The sequence below is a fragment of the Felis catus genome, chromosome D4 (assembly GCF_018350175.1).
Source record: "Felis catus isolate Fca126 chromosome D4, F.catus_Fca126_mat1.0, whole genome shotgun sequence".
NCBI classification, from domain to species: domain Eukaryota; kingdom Metazoa; phylum Chordata; class Mammalia; order Carnivora; family Felidae; genus Felis; species Felis catus.
The window spans coordinates 80,952,749-80,973,367 of NC_058380.1; the positions used below are offsets into that span (position 1 = coordinate 80,952,749).

The following is a 20,619-nucleotide window of genomic DNA, read 5'->3' on the forward strand; positions in this document are numbered from 1 at the left end:
GGCTCTCCGCTGCTCCCTCACCACCACACTCCCCCCACCCCATCTCCAGCCCAGCCCTTCCACTTCCAGAATGGCTCTCAGACCTATTCTCTCCACCCACACCGAGACCTTCCTCATCCTAGTGAACACCACCTCTTGCTTGTATGAAAGCCATTGGTTCATCAGCCTCTGCTCCCAGCCTTGCCCAATCCACTCTCCCCTCTGCCTTTGGTTTCTTCTTTGTAACGTGCGAACCTGAGCATGCCAGTCCCCGCGACCACCCTCTGGGGGGCCCCCTCAGCCTTCCGCGACTCGGCCACTACCCACCTGCCCGGCCTCCTCTTCCCTCGTCTCCCTCCAAGCTCTGCCTCAAACCCCACCCACCAACCACACTGAACCTCTTTCAGTTCCTTGAATTGCCTGGCTGCCCCCGGAACACCGTCTCCCCCAGCCCAATCCAGAAATCTCCCGCTCCATCCAATTTCCGCTCCTGCAAAGCCTTCCCAGACCACCCTCACTCTCATCTCACCTAGAGGACGTTAGATGGCCCCACAATGTCACGGTGCCCAGTACATTTCTTACTCTACTCTAGCACTCGTGACACTTTATACCAGGTGCTTCGTAAACCATGTGTCTCTCATATTAGTAAATTCTATGCCTTGGCCAGTGGAGACCTGACTTACTGTCTCCCCAGTACCTGCGACAGGGCCTGGCCCCTACTAAGCAGGTGGTAAAACATGCTAGAAGGGAGAATGAATAAATGAACGGCAAGCACTGTGCTTTATGTATGTTATTTCATTTAATTCTTACAAGAGTCCTTTAAGGGAGGTAGTCTCGTCTTACAGGTGAGAGAAGGGAAATAACTTGCCTCAAGTCACACAGCTGGCAAATAGAAAGTTGGACCCAGGTTTAACCCCAAAGACCACACCAGCACCCACCCCTGCCGGCCTCTGGCCATGCCGCCCCACCCCTCATCTCGCAGGAAGCTGGGAGCCCTCCAAAGGCCCCATCAAGGTTGGGAACTCAGGTGGAGACAGGCGAGGGTTACCTGGAAGCATGTGGGCCCCGGCCTCCCTGCAGGGATGTCCGACTGGTAGAAAACCTTGAGCTCTGGAGTCAGGGCAATGACAGTCTTAATCACCAAGGAGATGATATCAGACCAGACCTTCTTGATGTCAACACCTTTGGAAGACAACCTACAAAGAACGCTAGAAAAAGTCCGTTTGCTGCCCGTGCTAGTACTGTCCGAATGGACAAAGTTACCACTATGGATGTTCAGCGAGTAGTTGGTTAAGTGCATAAAGATGTGGTGCAGATTTTTGGGGTTGGGCTCCTGATATGGCTCCGTGCAAAATCTAGAGAGTCCGTCTTTGGCTATATAAATCTCTAAGGGGTCTAAGGACTTGAGTAAGACATACAGACGAATATCAAACTTGAGTTTGTCGATAAGAAGAGGTTTGCAGATGTACTCCTGGACCACCGCTGGCCTGCTCTGAAGGGTCCCTGCCAGGCGGATGTCACTGGGGTCTTTAATGAGGTAGATTCCATCACCCTGACAACCACCATCAGGTTTCACAATAAAAGTGGGCTTCCAGGATGGGTCACCGTCTTTCACCATTCGAACCTGGTGGGGGAAAAAAAGAATGGCTGCATTATATTCTGGACCCCCAAGTCAGAGCAAGACCTCAGCAAATGTTTCATGAATGAGTGACAAAGTGAGCCCTGCCTCTGTGAGCATTCACTGAGCACCAGGGAGATAATACTGTACTAGGTACCAAGATAGTGACCTAAGGACTGCCCTCGGCCTTGTCCTCCAGAAGGGGGACTGAGAGTCAGGCAGATCTGAAGTCACAGGAGCTAGGTTCAAATCCAGGGTCTTTGTCAGTTATGAAGTCTAACCCCAGACAAGTCATGTAACTCATGGTGCTATGATGATGGTAAGGAGGAAAAGGAAGATGACGAGGAGGAGGAGGAGGAGGAGGAGGAGGAGGAGGAGGAGGAGGATGGCTAACACCATTTATGAGTGCCTATTACGTGCCAGATAACTCCACTAGGCACTGCACATTAGTTACCGAGTTTACCCCTTACAGAGAATAGGACTCTCTTTTTACAACATAGGAAGCAGAGAGGGCACAGCAGTTGTTAAGAGTGTGGGCACTGGAATCTGACTGCCTGGGCTCGATCCTGGCCCTGCTGCTTACTGCGTGACCTTGGGCGAGTTACTTAAGTTCTCTGTGACTCCCTCAGTCTGTAACAGAGCAGTAAGATTGCACTGAAGAATAAATGAGATAATGAACGCAAAGGTCTAAGCACACTGAACGTGACTCGTGAAAGGCAGCCACGAAGCCTAGCTATTCCTAACTGTTAAGGATGAAGTGATTTGTCAGCTGAGGGGTAGAAGTGGGATTGGAATCTCGATCAAGGACTCTACAGCACCTGCACCTTCCTCTACCCTGCCATGTCTCTGTTTCTTCCTCTTCAAAATGGAGATCTACAAACCTACCCTCACTGGCTCGCGGTAAAGAAATAAACTAAAATGTGCAAAGGGCCGAGCCTAAGACCGAACGGGGAGCTCGTGCGGGGAAATGTTCATGCCATCATTTATATCTATTACTCAGTTCATCTGGTAGACTGGGCCCATCCTCCTCCAGTCTGTGGAGATCTTTTTGAAACTAGATTCTGCCATCCATAATGTCCGCTGTCTTCCCATCTCCAGGTCAGCAGGACATTCACATAATTATCCAGGGCACTTGACCAGTCCAGACAGTCAGTCTGGATCTGCAGGTCTGCATAATTCATAATACCCAATTCCCCCGGACACTTGTCAGGTCCTCTGTGCAGCTGTGGACTGAATGGCGTGCTGGGGGAGGGGAGCTGGAGGAAACGCGAGGGTGGATGTGAAAGGGGTAGCCGGTCTCTCTGCAGCTTGTGATGTGCCGGACCCCAGAGGAGGCCTTCCATTCTGAACTCTGTAACTCAGAGCCGAGCCTGGGGGGGCCGAGGAGGTGGCAGGCCCCAGCACTGGGCTCGCCCCAGCCCTCCACCTTTGCTGTGTAAGCTCAGCCCAGGACATCTGCACTCTGGGTTGTACTTATCTCTCTGGCCAGCCTATATTTCTAAGTGAAGCTTTTGCCAATTCCTTGGGCACTATCGGTTACTCCGGGCTTGTAAAAGATCTTTAACAATGGAGAAACACTTAAAACCTTAATAATGGTCCACATCAATTGTTTCCCCTTGTCAGCAGGATTCGAGAATGGAAGTTCACGAGAGATCAATGCAAGCCTCCCAGGGCCCTCCACTGAGCCTTTCTTGCAACTGTGACCTTGACGTTTATGTAGTTATTTAATATTCATCCAAAGCATTCATACATTTGGCCCTTCACAGTAAATATAAGCATGCTGGAGAAATGGCAGTTATGGATCAGGAAGTGAAAAATGTCAAGTTTGCAGCGATGGATAATTTTTCCCTCTGGAAAGCTTTTACTATGCCAAAGATACTAACAGTTCAATATATTATCGGGAGCAATATTTTCTCCTTTGAACTCAGTGTATATGCCTTAAATAAATTAAACTACGTGGTCAATAGTCTCTGTCATTCATTGCATTACTGAATATTTCTTCTGCTCTTTGCCAGAATAGGACCATACAAATCATGATTATTAATACTGATGGGATCATTGAAATTTTAGAACTGGAAGGATCCTCAGAGATCAATGCCATCCAGTCCTCCCATAATTCAAACTGGGAAGCTGACCTAACTGGCTGGTGGGATGGTTCCGAGGAGATGGAGGCTGTCTGACCTCACCTCAGGGTCTCTATGCCAATTTACCTCTACAACATAAAACTAAAGGCCTCTTTCTCCCGAATACTATAGGGAAGGTTCTCTTCATGTGGCAGACAGTTGGGATCTGAACTCTGGCTGTTCAATAAGGGGGCTGGCCCCCGAGCACGGCCTTCTTGGAGCTGTGACTACAGATGCTGAGTTTGCCAGGACTTCCCCAGTTCCAGAGCTTCTCTCAGGTTCCAAGCTTCTAACGATAGAGGCACAGTCTATGGGAAAGCCTCATAGCTCTTCCAAGTGGGGTTCCCATAGCCACCAGATCCTTCAGTGACTTCTATTTTTAAAAGGGAAAGAGATTTTCCAGAATTCATATTCACTCTCCTCCGAGGTTTTACTCAAGGGTGGCCCTTTCCCTCCGGTTATTAGAGTCAAGAGCTAATGCACTGGTTCTTAGTGAACTCGAGGACCGGAATAAAAATACAGTCTATAACTAGGCCTCAGCCCGAGAGAGAGTCTGATTTAATAGATCTGGGATGAGACCTGGGCATGTGTATTTTGGAAAAAGCATGACGAGTGATTCTGATGTTCCCTTAGCTTGAGAATCGCTGAACCAGTGTGAATTAAAGAAAAATACAATCTGGGACCAACCTAGAGAATGAAGTTTTCTGCATTGATGTTAGCCTGAACGTGAGGAAGACCGGCACGTAGGCTACAGCTGATGGTATCTCCAGTTTTACCCAGAGCTGCTGTTGGACGTGAAATCCATTATCTTGTAACTATGCATGGGTGGTTGAAAGAGATGCAAACAGGATGTGGTGGCCTGACCGCTTGCTACTCATCCGGCCTAAGGGAAAATTTATGTGTCTTTTACTGCCCCCTAGTGGATATCTGAGAAATGTGACTGGGAAAAGACCCCAGTTCAAAATTCTGACTTTTAGCAGTAACCCGCTCTACTAATAATGGTCTTAAGGAAGCACCACCACAAAGAGCTCCCTCAGTAGACTGTTACGGTAAGACCATACTTTGAATGAACTCCTCTCTGAAAGACTAGGGCTGGCCAAGGTCATATTCCGTGTTCACGCTCTCGGTTCCTTAAATACATTCCACGTTGTTCTCCCTACCGCATAGATGGGACTGTCTGTCAAAATTCTCTCTCAGGATGTATAAAACTTTTAAAATTATGGGCAGCATGAATATAAAATCCTGTAAATATATATCACCAAAAAAAAAAAAAATCCATGACTTCTATACTCTTCATTGTGCCTTTTTGTATTTTCCAAACTTTCCATTAGGAAAAAGGAAAAAAAAACAGAGGAGTGTGGCAAGGGTGGGCAGCAGCAAGGGTCTCTAAATCTAAATGTACAAGGAACACTTCTCGGTGAACCGATATTTGTATATCCGTGTTCGTATCAGCATGACTCATAATAGCCAAACCTGAGTGTCCATCAACAGATGAGGGGATGGACAAATTGTGCTATTCCCATCCAATAGAAGATCATTCAGCCATAAAAAGGAAGGACATTCTGACACCTACTACAACATGGATGAACCCTGACATTATGCTCAGGGAGATAAGCCATCACACGAAAGGACAAACACTGAACGGTCACCCTTACATAAAGTACCTAGAGGAGTCAGAATTCATAGATACAGAGTAGAGTGGTTACCAGAGACTGAGGGGAGGGAGAAGTAGAGAGTTAGTGTTCGGTGGGCACAGAGTTTCAGTGTGGGGAGAGGAAAAGAGTTCTGGAGATGATGCTACTCAACTATACGCTTAAAAATGGTGAAGATGGTAAATTTTATGTAATGCATATTTTACTGCAATTTTTTTGTTTTTAATTTTTTTAACGTTTATTTATTTTTGGGACAGAGAGAGACAGAGCATGAGCAGGGGAGGAGCAGAGAGAGAGGGAGACACAGAATCTGAAGCAGGCTCCAGGTTCCGAGCTGTCAGCACAGAGCCCGACGCAGGGCTCGAACTCACGAACCATGAGATCAAGGCCTGAGTCAAAGTCGGACGCTCAACCGACTGAGCCACCCAGGCACCTCAGTTTTTTTAAGTTTTTAAAAATTTTTAATAAAAACACGCAAATAAATAGCTTTTTGGTGAGTTAGGAAGAAAACTGAAGTAAAAAAAAAAAAAAAGCAGAAAATCTGATTTCTAGCCCCAATTTAGTCAGGTCATTTCTGATGGTGTGACCTTGAGACAGTCACCTAACCTCCTGGGCTTTGTTGTATTCACCTATAAAATAAAGAGGTCACACTAAGGTCCCTGGCTTCTGCCATCTAACAGGTTCTGAACATTGATTTATCTTGATATCACCGGAGTTGAAGGCTGTGTTACAAACACGCAAGGGACATTCATCAGCGGACAGTTTATGCTGTGCCACCGTGAGGAGTGCAGTGGGAAGATCTCCAAGAGCAGGAGATCTGGATTGGAGATTTATGATGCACTTGAGGAAGCCGGCTGGGCATCTGGGGGAAGCAAGCTAAAATATTTTGAGAGAGAAATTCAGCAACTGGAATACTAAGCCACAAAACATCATTAGCAGCGAGGGCAGCTGAGAGGACAGTTGCTGAAGAAACACTGTGTCTGCAACACCAGGGAAGTCGAAGCCGGTTGGAGCGGTCCTCTGTCACTCAGGTGGGTCTGCATTCCATCTTAGCAACGGAGACCCTTGGTGTCACGGGCACAGGTAAAACAGCTTCTGGAAGACAAGCAGATGTCACAGAGCGCGTGCGTGCGGGGACCGGCCCCTTCCAACCTCCGCGGACTGAGCCTCGCTCTCAGGGCAAATCCCTACTCCCAGTGTTCAAGGTGATCGCCGAGTCAGCTGAGGACGAGGCAGTCCCCAGCGCCAGACAGGAAGGGGCGGCGTGGGAGGCAGACAGGTGACACCAAGAGGAGGTATCGTCCTGCTGCGGTGGGTCTTAATGAAAGCGGGGGAAAGACAGACCAGTCTGGGCAACCGCAAACCGTTCCCACGGCTGCAGAACAGAGAGCAGTGAAATGGGCAGGGTGCTGGAAATCGCACCGGTGAGGTGCTCGTGGGTCGGGCGCTGTTCTAAGCACAAGCACGTTACATTATCATCTCACTTAATTCTCCACAACCCTATTTTACGGTTCAGGAAATGGGGCCCCAGAGATGTTAATTAGCTTGCCAAAGGTCACACAGTCAACAGGATACGGAGTCAGGATTTAAACACAGACAGGCGGGTTCCAGAGCCCATATCTATAGCGAACGAGGGAAGGATGTGAGGAAGGGGAGGGAAAAAGACCACGGCTAGGCATGGGGTGGGGCCTGACAGGGAAGGACCCTGAACTTCATTTTAGGGAGTCTGGACAACGTCTTGAAGTAATGGAGAGTCACTGCAGGGCTCTCGAGAAGGAAACAGCCAAACTGGATGCGTCCTTAGAAACATCCCTCTGGCTGCTGCACAGAAAATGGCGTGGAGGGGGCAGAGGTCAGGAGCGGAGAGGAAGAGCCTGAACAGAGGCTGGCAGAGGGGTGAAGGGGGAGAAGGCAGGTTTGAGAACATTTTGGAGGTAAAATCGACAGAACTGGGTGAGTAGGTGAGGGAGAGAGGAGCATGAGGACAGCTCCCGAATGTCCAGGTGATGGTGGTGGTATTCCCAGGGAAGGGAAGAGGAGAGAGGTCTCAGGAGGCCCGGCGGAGATGGCGATCCAGACAGAGGAGGTTGGAGGGCGCATAGCTGGAGAGGCTCTGTGGCCCCCGGAAATGTCTGTCTGGAGCTCGGGAGATACATCTGGGGCCATCAAGCCCCTGGATGATGGCTGTAGCCTCCATGACGGGCCCAGTGACACAGGGATAGTTCAAGGGGGGAGATGAGCCCACCTGGGAACGAGAGGCTAGAGGAGCAGAGGAGATCACAAAAATGTCTTCTATTTATACTTGATCCCATAAGCCACCGGTGGATTTTCAACCTGGGGGTGGTGGGCACCCATACCAGTCATCTGCATGAGGAGGATGGTTTGGAAGAAACAAGACCAGACGCAGGAAGATTCGGGGCTGTCAAAGTCTTGAAGGCCCGGGCTGGGCTGGGCTGGGAAGTGAGGCAGAGGTGGGTTCGAGGGCACCCAGTGACTGGATGCAGGTGAAGGTGAGAGGGCGGCTTCAGTGGTGTGGGAGATAGCACAGCCTACGGTTTAGGGAGTGCAGGAAGGGGAGCTGGGGTGGGAAGGGGACCTGGGAGCTCCCCTCGCTGACCGGTATTCACAGAGCCAACATGAGACTTCGTAACATCGTTCCTCACGCCCCTTACTGTTCATAGGAATTGGACGTGTTGTCCGCTGTCTCATACAGATACACACTCGACTCTCACAGTGACTTTCACAGCATTAGCAAAAGTAAGAACTGCTGTCTGGCTGGGGTGGCGCTCATGACTCAGGTTTTTAAACTCAGACATGGAATATCTTGAACTGGAGGATATTTGGAAGGGTATCCCAGTACGCTTCTCAGCCCACTGGCTAGTGGGGAGACCACAGGCCCCACGGAAGGACCTGTACCTGCCACTACATGCTCACCCACTTCACCACTTCCTGGCTTTTGAAGCATTCCAGTTCCAGACACTTAAGTGCAAATTGAAAAACAAAAAACCAAAAACAAAAACTCTGTTCGTTTTATCACTGATGAGTACCCTGGGTTTCCTTGAATAGTCGAAAAGAAATGCCATTAATTACTCCCACGGAGTGGTATTGGACCACTCACGTGTAAACCCTTGGCATGGCTTAAAAGGCCCTCCTTCTCTGGCAGGCTAGCCTTCACCTGCTAGAGCCGCTGCCTCATTTCTGTCCCCTCCCTCCCCTCTGTCCCACTTTCTCTCCTCTACACCCTCACAGCGTTTCCATCCGCCTCCATCAGCCCCTCCCCTTCTTTGCCGGCAGAGCCGCTACTGAGCATCTAGGATCCAGCTCACAGGTTCCCTCTGAGCATCCTTTCCTGGCTTATCACCCTCCAGACAGAATGGCCACTCTGGTCCTCTGTGCTCCCATGGCTGTGGCATCTAAACTTTCCACAGCACATCTCTATCAGGTTGTAATATCACCTGTGTCTTTAAGTTTGGAGCTCTCTTGTATTCCAGTTACGTAGTTAAGAACTGTACATTATGAAAGCTAAGAATACGGACGCTGCGGCCAACAGCCAGCAGCGGTACAAAGCCCAGTGTTGCCGCTACTTGCTAGCTGGGTAACCCTCAGCAATGTTCGTACCTCTCTGTGTCTCAGTTTGCTCACCTGCAAAATGGGACTAATAGGAGTGCCTCTGCCTTAGGGCTGTTGTGAAGATTACACCAGTTAAAGAATGTGAAGTGCCAGGCAAACACGGTGGGCTATTATTATTATTTATTGTTCTGTCTCTCCCACTTGATTATGAGCTTGTTGAGGATGAAGACCATGCCTTTAGTCTAGTCACTATTCCCATACGTAGTGGGGTGGAAGCTCAATAAATACTTTCCAAAATACTATCAAGAAGCTTGATTACTATGACATATGTGAACTGCAGGAATATTAGTTAACAGATATGTGGCTGACAGATTGCCAGATAAACCAACTTCTCCTGTAGAAACAAAATTACTTTAACAAGTAAGAAAAGTTTCCTCTAAACTACCATTTGTGGAACACATATCCCGTGCTATGTGCTTTGCCGCTATGATCTACTGAATTCTCACAGCAACGCGGCAGGGAAATTGAGGCTCAGAGACGTAGAGTCCCAGGGCCAAAGTCACACAGCTAAGAAACAGTAAAGTTACTTGAAATCAAGTTGATCAGATTGAAAAAGTCTGTGATCTTTCCGTGACAACTCTATTCTTTGGGAAAACTCAAAGCAGTTAACATGCAGGAACTTTTGTTTAACAGGCAAAGTATAGAAGGAGATAGTTGTAGGAATACAAAGTTATAGCCAAGAGAAGCAGGATTCGTCTTGCTTTAGCTGGGGCCAGCTGCTGTCAGAAGAGTGATTCCAGCCACGGAGCGGCCTTGTATCTTCACACCCAGTCTGGCCAGGCCCAGGAAGGAGTCATCACCGTGCGTGCATGAACGCACGAGCGCACACGTGCACACACACACACACACACACACTCTCTGTAAACAAAGAAACTGGAGACTTGCCCAAGGCCACACAGCTAGTGGCAGAGCCGGAACTGAAACACAACACCTCCAGGTTTCTAACCCAAAGTGCTTTTTACTATATTTGATTCAGTCATCTAAAGAGGTCTTTTAAATTTTATTTTATTTTTCTTTAAAGTTTATTGATTTATTTTTGAGAGACAAAGAGAGCACAAGTGGGGGAGGGGCAGGGAGAGGAAGAATCCCAAGCAGGCTCTGAGCTGTCGGTGCTGAGCCCAACGTGGGGCTTGAACCCATAAACCATGAGATCATGATCTGAGCCGAAATCAAGAGTCATGCTTAACTGAGCCACCCAGGCGCCCCTGAAGAGGTCTTTGTCTCTTTCTTTTTCTTTCTCTCCTTATTTTTAACGTTTTTATTTATTTTGAGAGACAGAGCAGGAGCAGGGAAAGAACAGAGACAGGGAGACAGAATCTGAAGCAGGCTCCAGGCCCTGAGCTGTCAGCACAGAGCCTGATGTGGGGCTCAAACCCACAAACTGTGAGATCGTGACCTGAGCCGAAGTCGGACACTCAGCCGACTGAGCTACCAGGTGCCCCTGAAGAGGTCTTTTAGAAGAAAACCTGGAAAGAAGTTCTCTCCTCATTCTGAATAATAACACTTGTTTGGTATTATAATAAATTTGGAAGTGCGATCGCCTTAGCCAATCTTCAAGCCTCCATTCTAGGGAGACTGAGGAAATGGAGGCCAGAGACTAAAGAAGCCTGCGGTCACCCAGCTAGAAGGTAGAACTGGAGCAGCAGTCCTGGGCCCAAGCCGCCCTGCCTCTGGAAGATGCTCTCACTGTACGGGGAGGTGGACAGAGCGCCACGCGAGCTCGAGGAAGCGGGCGCTCACAATCACAAAGACTCAGAGGCAAAGAGGAGCCTCTCCACGGGCTTTACCCAGATCCAGCCTGTTGTCAACGCAACGTAATGGATCCCACTCTTAGTGCACGGCAACTTTATGTGGGCCATAATCTATCCATCATTAGTGAGCTATCAAAAAGCCACTCTAGAATACACCTGGGACTATAAAACCTGCTTAGTAGGAAGGAACCAGTCATTTCGTGAGACTGTCCGTTTTCCTCTCGGGTCTCCCCTCAACACTGGGAGAGGGGACTCGAGGACAGCGGCTCAGCAGCCAGGCATCAGCCCTGCCTGGTATCCCCAGGCTCCCCCCTTCTCCCTCGAGTTCCCTGACCAGGCTCTGACCAGGCTAGCTGGGCCCGAGGCTGCATCCTAGGGGCTTCAGGGTCCTTGGACACAGGAGGGTCCCGGCTGCAGCTCCCCTTTACCACCACCAGGTCCATGCATCTGAGTGTCTGTGGGGGCAGCAGCCGAGCAGAGGGCACGGGCTTGGGAGTCAGACAGACCTGGGTTCAAATCTCAGCTTGGCCGCTTCCGAGCTGAGCCTTGGCCAAGCTACTTAAGCTGTCTGTATTCAGTATCCCCACCTACAAGACGGAAAGAATACCTTGCATTCGTATTTAACCCAGTACTATTTTTTATAGCACTACTTTTCATTTCACGTTACCTTATTTTTTATTATTCTGTCCTGGTCTCCTGATCATCCTCCAGCTTCCATACTGAGGCTCGTCCCTGACCTACCTGGCTGGTATCTGAACTACAGCACTGTGCCCAGTGACTGGGCCTGTCTCCTGCCCCTCAGTCCTTCCCTGCTCCCCTCTGACAGCAGCCTCACATTCACCCCGGCAGAGTCCCACCCAAAGCCTGGTGTGATTCGCTGGCCCCCGCAGGCAGACCCTAGCTCTGCTACCAATCTTATAGGGTCCAAGTGAACACTATCAGAGTCCCCTCCATCACAGGTGAGGAAAAGTGGGACTTACCAGGTTAGGCATATCCCCCCAGGTCACACAGTTTGCACACTAGGGAGCCAGGATCTGAACACACGTGTACGTCCAAATTCCCAGAGTCCCTTCCCCACAGTCTCCTACTGAGACCCCAGAAGGCATCATAGCTGATCCCACCCGGAAAGCAGCACCTGATTACTAAGCCAGCTCCCCTTCCAGCTAAACTTGTTTCAATACTGAGGGTTTCCTGCTAATGAACTGGCGAAATAATCTTTAGCTCACCTCCAAATGTACATGACCACACTAATCAAAAGCACGTCAGATCGCCAGCCCTAGCTTGTCCTGCTTCCTAACACCACGTCCTTGAATCTCTTGCATTCTTACCGTACTTCACACATTGACTTTAACCACCCCCCCCCAACACACACACACAAGAATATCAACGTCATATTTTGCAACATTCAAACCAGGAGTCCTCCTTCCGATGCTCTTTTGGCTAAAATAGCACCCCCGTTTGCAGTACTGATCAGTGCCCTGCAATCGGCTATGAGTGTTAATACGTACACGTGAGATCTAAAGCCTACAGGATGAGTAATAGCGCTTTCACTGTTGTGCTTTGTAACTAGAGCTTTCTCCCATACTGCAAGTCCTACAAAAAAAGGGGCTAAGTTAACTGAAATGCTAACTCCCCCACCCTCATCTGTCCCCACGTAGCAAGGAAGATTGCGTGGAGCGGGACTCAGCAAATGCCATGTCTTCCATTGTTCAGTATTGTTACCTTTTGTCCGAGATCACAGTTAACACTCTTTCCAGGGCTAATCCCCGGGGGATTCCAACCACTCCCAGGACTTCAACTAAAGCACCCTGCACGCAGCTGACTACTCATCCTCTTATCTCTGGCACACACCTCTCTCTTGGGCTCCAGAGCCATATAATTAGACATCTCCATAGGCATCAAAAATTCAGCCCGGCCAAAACCAAACCCGTTGCCTCTTTCCTCAGATCTACTGCTCCTGTGTCCCCTGTATCAGTAAACAGTGCCACCATCCACCCCTGTCCCCAAGCCAGAAATCTGGGCGTCACCCTGGCTTCTACCTTCTTGCCCATCACCTGCCCTATCCAGTCACCAAATTCTGACATTTCTATCTCCTCACATGCCTTGCTGTCTGTCCTCTACTGCTCTCAGCATTTCTCACCTCTGTTATTGTGATAGCTTCCTAGGCGGCTGGAAGAGCTCACTTCAGGCTCTGTACTGGGTATTTCCACAGATTCTCTTCAATCCTTAGGAGATTCTCTTCAATCCTTAGGAGCAACCCTATGAGGGAGGCACTGGAGAGTGAGCCATAGGAAATCACCATTTTCATAGGTCACAACCAGCCATACAGATACAGGCAATTCCATATGGTTCAAGTGAACACTATCAGAGTCCCCTCCATCGCAGGTGAGGAAAAATGGGACCTACCAGGTTAGGCATATCCCCCCAGGTCACACAGTTTGCACACTAGGGAGCCAGGATCTGAACACACGCGTACGTCCAAATTCCCAGAGGCTACATCTTGTCTGCTAAATCGTACCATCTTTCATATACAAGATTCTAGAAGAAGGTTTACAGCTTAATATTTTAAACATGTAATTAATAATAATATATAATAACCATGCATGAGCATTTTAAACTCACTTGCATTACAGATGTTTTACTGAATCCTCAGAGCTATGCTATGAAAAATCTACGGATATTGATTTTTCTTTTTTATTTATTAAAAAAAAAAATATATATATATATATATATATATATATATATATATATATATATATATATTTATAGGGGCGCCTGGGTGGCGCAAGTTGGTTAAGCGTCTGACTTTGGCTCAGGTCGTGATCTTGCAGTTTGTGGGTTCGAGCTCCACATCGGGCTCTCTGCTGTCAGCACAGAGCTCACTTGGGATCCTCTGTCCCCTTCTCTCTCTCTGCCCCTCCCCTGCTTGCACTCTCTCTCTCAGAATAAATAAACTTAAAAAAAAAATTAAAAACTATATTCTTGGGCAAAACACCTAAATTCTCTGCCTCTGTTTTTTTCATGGATAGAATAGAAATAATATATCAACCTCACAAGGGATGTCTTGAGGACTGAATGAATTAATATGCGTGAAGCGCCTTTGAAAAGTGGTGCTGTAATTAATTAATTAATCTTTAAAAAGTAGTGTCAGGCACGTACTAAGTGCTACATAAATGTTTGCTACTATTATTTGGTGAGGAGGGGGCGGATTTTCAGTTTACTGGCTATCACTTCTTAGTCAAATATATGTTCTATATTTATACGCTTTTTTCAGGAGATGTGACTGACATGTAACATATCAGTTCCAGGTGTACCACATAATCTTTCAATATATGCATATTACAAAATGATTACCACAATAGGTCTAGTTAATATCCATCGCCACACATAGCCACAAAATTTTTAAGAAAAATGAGATGAAATGAGAACTTTAAGATTTACTCTCTTAGCAACTTTTAAATAAACTATACAGCATTATTATTTTTTTGAAGTTTATTTCTTTGTTTTAGAGAGAGAGAGAGCGAGATCAAGTGGGGGAGGGGCAGAGAGAGAGGGAGAGAGAATCCCAAGCAGGCTCCACACTGTCAGCAGAGCCTGATGCGGGGCTCAATCTCATGAACCATGAGATCATGACCTGAGCCAAAATCAAGAGTTGGTCGATTAATCGACTGAACCACCCAGGCCCCCCCTACAACACAATATTATTAACTATGGTAACCATGACTTATTTATTTTATAACTGGAAGTTTATACCTTTTGACCCCCTTCACACCCATGTTGCCCAAAATGTTTCTATTTTTGTTGTCTTCTTTAGTATCCTTTGTGCATGTGTGTGATACCATTTTTAATAATGTTACACAGAAAGGATCTGAGGTTCAGAGAAGTCAGATGACCTACAAATCACAGTTAGGACATGGCACGTCAAATGACAGGAGGGCAGGGAGAGTAAGGAGTGGGGCGTGGCAGGGAAGTCTGAGGTGACTCTGGGGACCAGGGCCACAGACCCAGACGCTTGCTGCCCTGAGTGCCAATGGCATGGCCTGTTGCTGGGTGTGCCCAGCCCCAGGTCACTGGGCAGGCAGGACAGCAATGCAGGTGCTGGTGCTGCTGGGCAAGAGCTCTGATGTCTCCCGGAAAAGCACTGGGTATAAACCTGACAAACCAAGAAACCAATCTCCTCTGAGAACCTGGCCGGGCAGCCAAGTGCCCTTCTGGGAACTCATCAGTCATTAGCCTGATCATTTACAGCAGGAGAGTGAGAACAGGATCTCCCGCCAGGCTCCAGTTTTCAACTGCTGGTTTAAATTTCAAGGAGCACGAAGGTGTTGACATGTAGGAATTACTTTTACATGCCTTTGATCATGTGAAGCTCTGTGGTGTTCTGAATGAGCGAGCTGGTTGGAAGCCAGGCTGGGCTGAGTTTTACAAAGGAGCTCCTCCCATGCCACTGGAGGCCAGCTTTATGAGCACTTGTCCTCAAATAAACACTGTCTGCTTCCCCCACCCCACTCTGTTTCAATGGTAGCAGGTGGCCACTGGACGAGTCCTCTGCCTACTCTTAGATGGGCTCACAGGCACTGTCAGCCCAGCATCCCCTTTGTGACCTCAGTGGTCATGTGTAAGGAAACTTCCCTGTTTCCTAAATGCATCAGAGAGTGGCAGTGGAGGCCACTCTGTGTGGGAACAGCCTCCCCTGACTGTTCCCCCCAATCCACCTTCCCCATGGGGATATCTCTGTAGCCACTGTCTCCACCACAAGGGATTTAGGACAGGAGGGAGTTTGATCTCCGCGAACGCCCCGAACCAAGCATGGGCTCCAACTCTTTCCTTACTTCCCCACAGCCTAGATGGGATCAAGCTCTAAAAGACTGTTATTAATGAATGACTCAAGGAGAGCAGAAGGGAAATAAACACAGAGAAGAGCACACAATGAGACAGTCTTGTTTACGGAATTGTTTATTCTCATCTCAGTACAACAGGGCTCTGCGGTGTGACCTTGGATGGCAGAAGGTAGAGTTTTCCCATGTCTAGGAGCACACCTAGATTCCCTGGAGGCTCAGCTAAGAGATCCCCTAACACTGACGCTGGAAAGTTCTCCCTCTCTAGGGAAGACCTCACCTATGACCCATAAAGACAGGAGAGTTATGCAACCACCACAACAGGACAGCGGTCAGGATATCAGGATACAATCCCATAAACTGAGCAGCCACAGAGAGATAATGTACGGGAAACAGTAGGGTATTTGTTAGCCCCACAGCATCAATATCTTCATCCATCAAAAGGGGATTATAATAAACCTCTCTAGTCCAGCATTCTCCAGACCTTCAAGACCAGACAACACCAAAAAAAAAAAAATTTTTTTTTTTGAGAGAGAGAGAGAAAGGAGAGAGAGAAAGAGGAGGGAACAGGCAGAGGAGGGGCAGAGAGAGAGGGAGAGACTCTTAAGCAGGCTCTATGCCCAGCACAGACCCGACGAGGTGCTCTATCTCATGAGGTTCGATCTCACAACCGTGAGATCATGACCTGAGCCAAAATCAAGAGTCAGACACTTAACTGACTGAGCCACCCCTGTTCTCAGGTAGCCCAGAGAACGTTTTTTAAATTATAATGTATTTGGGGGCGACTGGGTGGCTCAGTCGGTTAAGCGTCCGACTTCGGCTCAGGTCATGATATCACGGTCTGTGAGTTCGAGCCCCGCATCAGGCTCTGGGCTGACAGCTCAGAGCCTGGAGCCTGCTTCAGATTCTGTGTCTCCTCCTCTCTCTGCCCCTCCCCTGCTCATGCTCTGTCTGTCTCTGTCTCTCAACCATAAATGTTAAAAAAAAAATTTTTTTAATTATAATGTATTTGGAGAACACCGACAAGAGCTCACATATATTCAGATTAATAATGTGGGCTGATTATAATTTCAATATCTAAGACATGGCGATGCGGTGATATCAGTCAATGGCGACGTTAGTCAATATGTGTTTCAACATTAAACACACAACAATTAATCTGAGAGACAAGTTACTATTTTGCCTTTGCCTTGAATCTAAATAGGCACGATCTCCTTATTTGTGTTTTGCTCATCTAATTTTTAAAGTACCCCTGGTTATCTGACAAAGGGTGGAGTCCGAGAGCAGCAGAGATAAATCTGAGTGATTTTACTCTGATAAGCCATTTTAATCTGAGCTGTAAGCCCTTTCTAAATATCTAGAAGCTTCTTTAAACATGTCACACTGGGGGAATGAAAAGAGCAAGAGGAAGAAACAACCATGCATTGAGCGTCACAGTGCGGGGCGCTTTACAGTGTTCTTATTTAACACACTGTGGAGTGAATGTTCGTCTGCCTGCGGTTTTACAGAGGATGAAACGAGGATCAGAGCGTGAAGCAAAGAATAACGCCAGGCCACACGTGCAGCTGTGGGCAGTGTCAACTCAAGCTCCAGAAGCCAGCCTCTTTCCTCCACACCTTTCCACTCCTTCGGAAAAGGAGGCAGGGGTATTTGACATCAGCCTGTATGCTCAGTGCTTGTGCAGTACTGGACTTCCTGCTACACTAAAAGCTTCGTAAGGACAAGAACTCAGGCATGTTCATCACAATAATCTCAATGTCAAGTACAATGTCAAAGACTGGAGCCAAGAAAGCTCAGGAGACATGGACACAATTTTGAGATTTCTGAAGTGTAGTCATAGGGTCTACAGGGGACATATATGTTCCATGGGACCAACAGCACCAAACCATATCCAGCGGGGATGGGGAAGAGAAGATAAGACACAGGTAGAAAGGTCTCAACTTGGGAATAATTAAAAAATTTAGAACAGTCCTCGGTGGAATGAACTGCCTAGAAAAATATTAAATTGCCCATTTCTGAAAATGACCAAGTACAGGCTGGCGCCTGGGCACCTGTCCAGGTGTGGAGGGCACTCACCCAGAAGAGAGTGGCCCAGATGTTCTCTCGGGTCCTTTCTAATTGTGGATTAGTTATCCTTTGGTACTCCTTTAGCTCTATGGCTAATTAATATCTCTGGAGGTCTGTGTCTGCTTAGGGCTTCCAGGGTTCCTCCATACACTCTTTGGAGAACAAGGGTCATGACAAGACGGCTTGCAGGGTGGCACTGTGCTGTGAGAGGTCACGACTCTCCTACCCAGCGTGGACAACCTCCCTGTGAGCAAGCTCTGGCCACCCAAGGCAGTGAGCTGAGGCTGCTTTCCCACCCAGGCAGAGAGACAGAGGAGGGTCGCCTTCATTCCAAAAGTAAAGTGGGAGTCAGGGAAACCTGAATGTTAGACATAATTCTGGAATATGATTCTTAAAAATTAAACACCTTCAAGCAATATAACAGCATTTGTGTTTCTTAAGGAAGACAGATGAACACGCTGTGCTCCATGGAGATGGATGCTAGCACTGCCACCAAAGGAGGGCTTCGGAAAGTTCTAGGAGTGTCTAGAACTTTCTTTTGCCTGTCACAGTGAAGGGAGAGCACTACCAGCATTTGGTGGGCAGGGGCCTGAATGCCAGACAGACGGCTGTGCCCTGAGCAGTCTGCTGTACCTTTGTGAAGTCAAAGACCCATGGATATGTAGCATGGAGCTGGCCTAGAACACAACTCTGTCACAAACAAACAAAAAGAATTTTCTACCTGATTTAAGCTGAGCATCACAATTTTCCAGAAACGCAACAATTGTACAAATAGAGGGCAAATTACACTCTGCCCTTTCTTGCCCTGGGATTTTATCAATATTTCAGAAGTGTCACCTCACTGATGGCATGGTGGTTTATGCTATCTATCTATCTATCTATCTATCTATCTATCTATCTAAGAGGCCGAAAGACAGACACTATAACGTTTAATCAAACTGTCTTACTTTGCTTATACCCAAAGTTATTCATTATAGGTGGGTGCAAGCATTTGACCACTTTAGTATGTCTTTCAGGATAACAGTGCCAAAGCATTTACTTACTGAAATGCACACATTTTCCTTTATTTTCTCTTTTAGAGAACATTATGGGTGTTGTTTTGTTTTTAAACAACATGTATAGCTTGATTATATTTCATTTCAGGACGATAAAGATGATATCACAAAATATTTTTTATACAAAGGGGAGGGCACTGGGATGACACCTTGTAGCAACGAGCACACTTCACGCCCTCCAGGGATTCTTGGAGACTTGACTGATTCCAAAATTGGGGCAGGGAAAACGTAACAAAAGCCTGGACTATCTTGTGGCAAAAAAGTAAGAGAGTGCTCACAGAGCAACAGGAAGGACACAGGACTCCACTGGTCAAATCTTGGATAATCTGAACATCAAGATAAATAATGACGGTAAAGGATTATAACTCACTGGGTAAAATAAGAATCCACGAGTCGAGTCCACACTAACTATGCAGGCACACCTGCAGAGGTAAATAAACGAGAAGACAAAGCTTCTCCTTGCAGTAGAAACTCAACCAACAAATGTAGATGGAATGACGGGGTTAACTAAACACCACTTGGTGACCATCACAATAATAACTGATTCAGGCAAGAATCACTGATGGAGGCTAAAACAAGAGGCTGAAAATTTGAGGAGTAGCAGGATATTATATAGTCTTAAAGTATCTTCCCACAAGGTACTTATCAATCCAAAAAGGGAAAACAGTACTTTTTCAGTGGAAATCTGGCAGACACAACCTTAACCAAAAGATGAAAGTTAACATCACCAGGAAGAAGACAACACACTGACATCATGTGCCTCCGGAGATGATACCCCTGAGAAAGACATGACACTGTTTTTGTGCTATTCTTGCCAAAGATGCCTTTCCTGAATCTAATAATGAGGAAACTCCAGACAAACCCAAATTGAGGAGCAATCTGCTAAATAGCTAGCCTGTACTCATCGAAAATGCCAATGTCATGAAACACAGAGAAAGGCCAGCACATTCTCCCAGATTACAGGAGGCTAACGAGACAACTGGATCCAGTTCTTACACTACACGTTGTTGGGATAATTGTCAGAATCTGAGTCAATTCTGAATATGATCAGATCAGACAATAGCACTGGATCGATGTTAATTTCACGATTTTGACCCTTACACTGTGGTTATGAAAGACAATGCCCTTTTATTTAGGAAATACATACAGAGGTGTTTTGGGGTAAAGGGGCATCAGGCAACTTACTCCCAAAAAAGGAGAGAGAGGGTGAGGGAGAAAGCAAATGTGGTAAAATGTTAATATTTTGGGTTATTTGAGTGAAGGGTGTGTAGAAATCCTCTGTATTAGTTTCACAATTTTTCAATCAGTCTGAAATTAGGTCAAATTAAACAGTTCAAAGAAAATGGAAGGGAGCCATCAGGTCCAAAAGGACAGAGAAGCACTATCACTAGATCTTTTCTGGCCAAACAAATCCTTTTATCCTGCCCTTCTAACTCGTCTAGAAAATACGATGGGTGAATTTCAGAAGGCGGTGGGAGAGCGGGTGTGCGTTTCGGGGGCAGGAAAGGAGAGAATCAGTTATTAATGAGCTGGAGGACTCGATCACCACGTCCTTCTCAACCCGGGCCTCTCGTCTGCCCTGCTTGCCTTAAACTAACCTCCCAAAAAGCAATGACACAGAAAAGGAGCTGAGCGAGAAACAGCAGCAGAGCTCACTTTGTTTCTTCAGAGACCAGGAAAGAAGGCACGGGCAAAGCAATTTTCATAATTCCCTTTTGAAATAGGCACTGAAGTCGAGATCGGGGCCACTATTTTGTGGGAGAACATGAGACACGTGTCCTCAAGTGACTAAGGCGACATCACTAGGAACTTTTGCAGAATGAAACCAAAGGACAAAAATTGAAGGGTGAACAATGACCTTTTACTCGCTTTGGGAAGCAGGCTTTTCTTGACCTTTAAAGTAGTC

General features: G+C 47.2%; 1 protein-coding gene across 11 annotated transcripts in view; it reads right to left on the reverse strand.

The window, feature by feature from the left end:
* The window catches only part of TTLL11 (tubulin tyrosine ligase like 11), a 245,861-nt gene that overhangs the window by 144,686 nt on the left and 80,556 nt on the right, over positions 1–20,619 (reverse strand). For 9 of the 11 annotated variants that reach the window (XM_045043378.1, XM_045043376.1, XM_045043377.1 and 6 more), the window contains one exon: positions 1,028–1,603. The exons of 1 other annotated variant lie outside the window; for it this stretch is intronic. In XM_045043378.1, coding sequence (XP_044899313.1) covers positions 1,028–1,603 — 576 coding nt within the window. Of the gene's footprint in view, positions 1–1,027; positions 1,604–12,893; positions 13,019–20,619 lie in introns of those variants that run through there. One more of the 11 variants, XM_045043385.1, reaches the window with a different exon arrangement.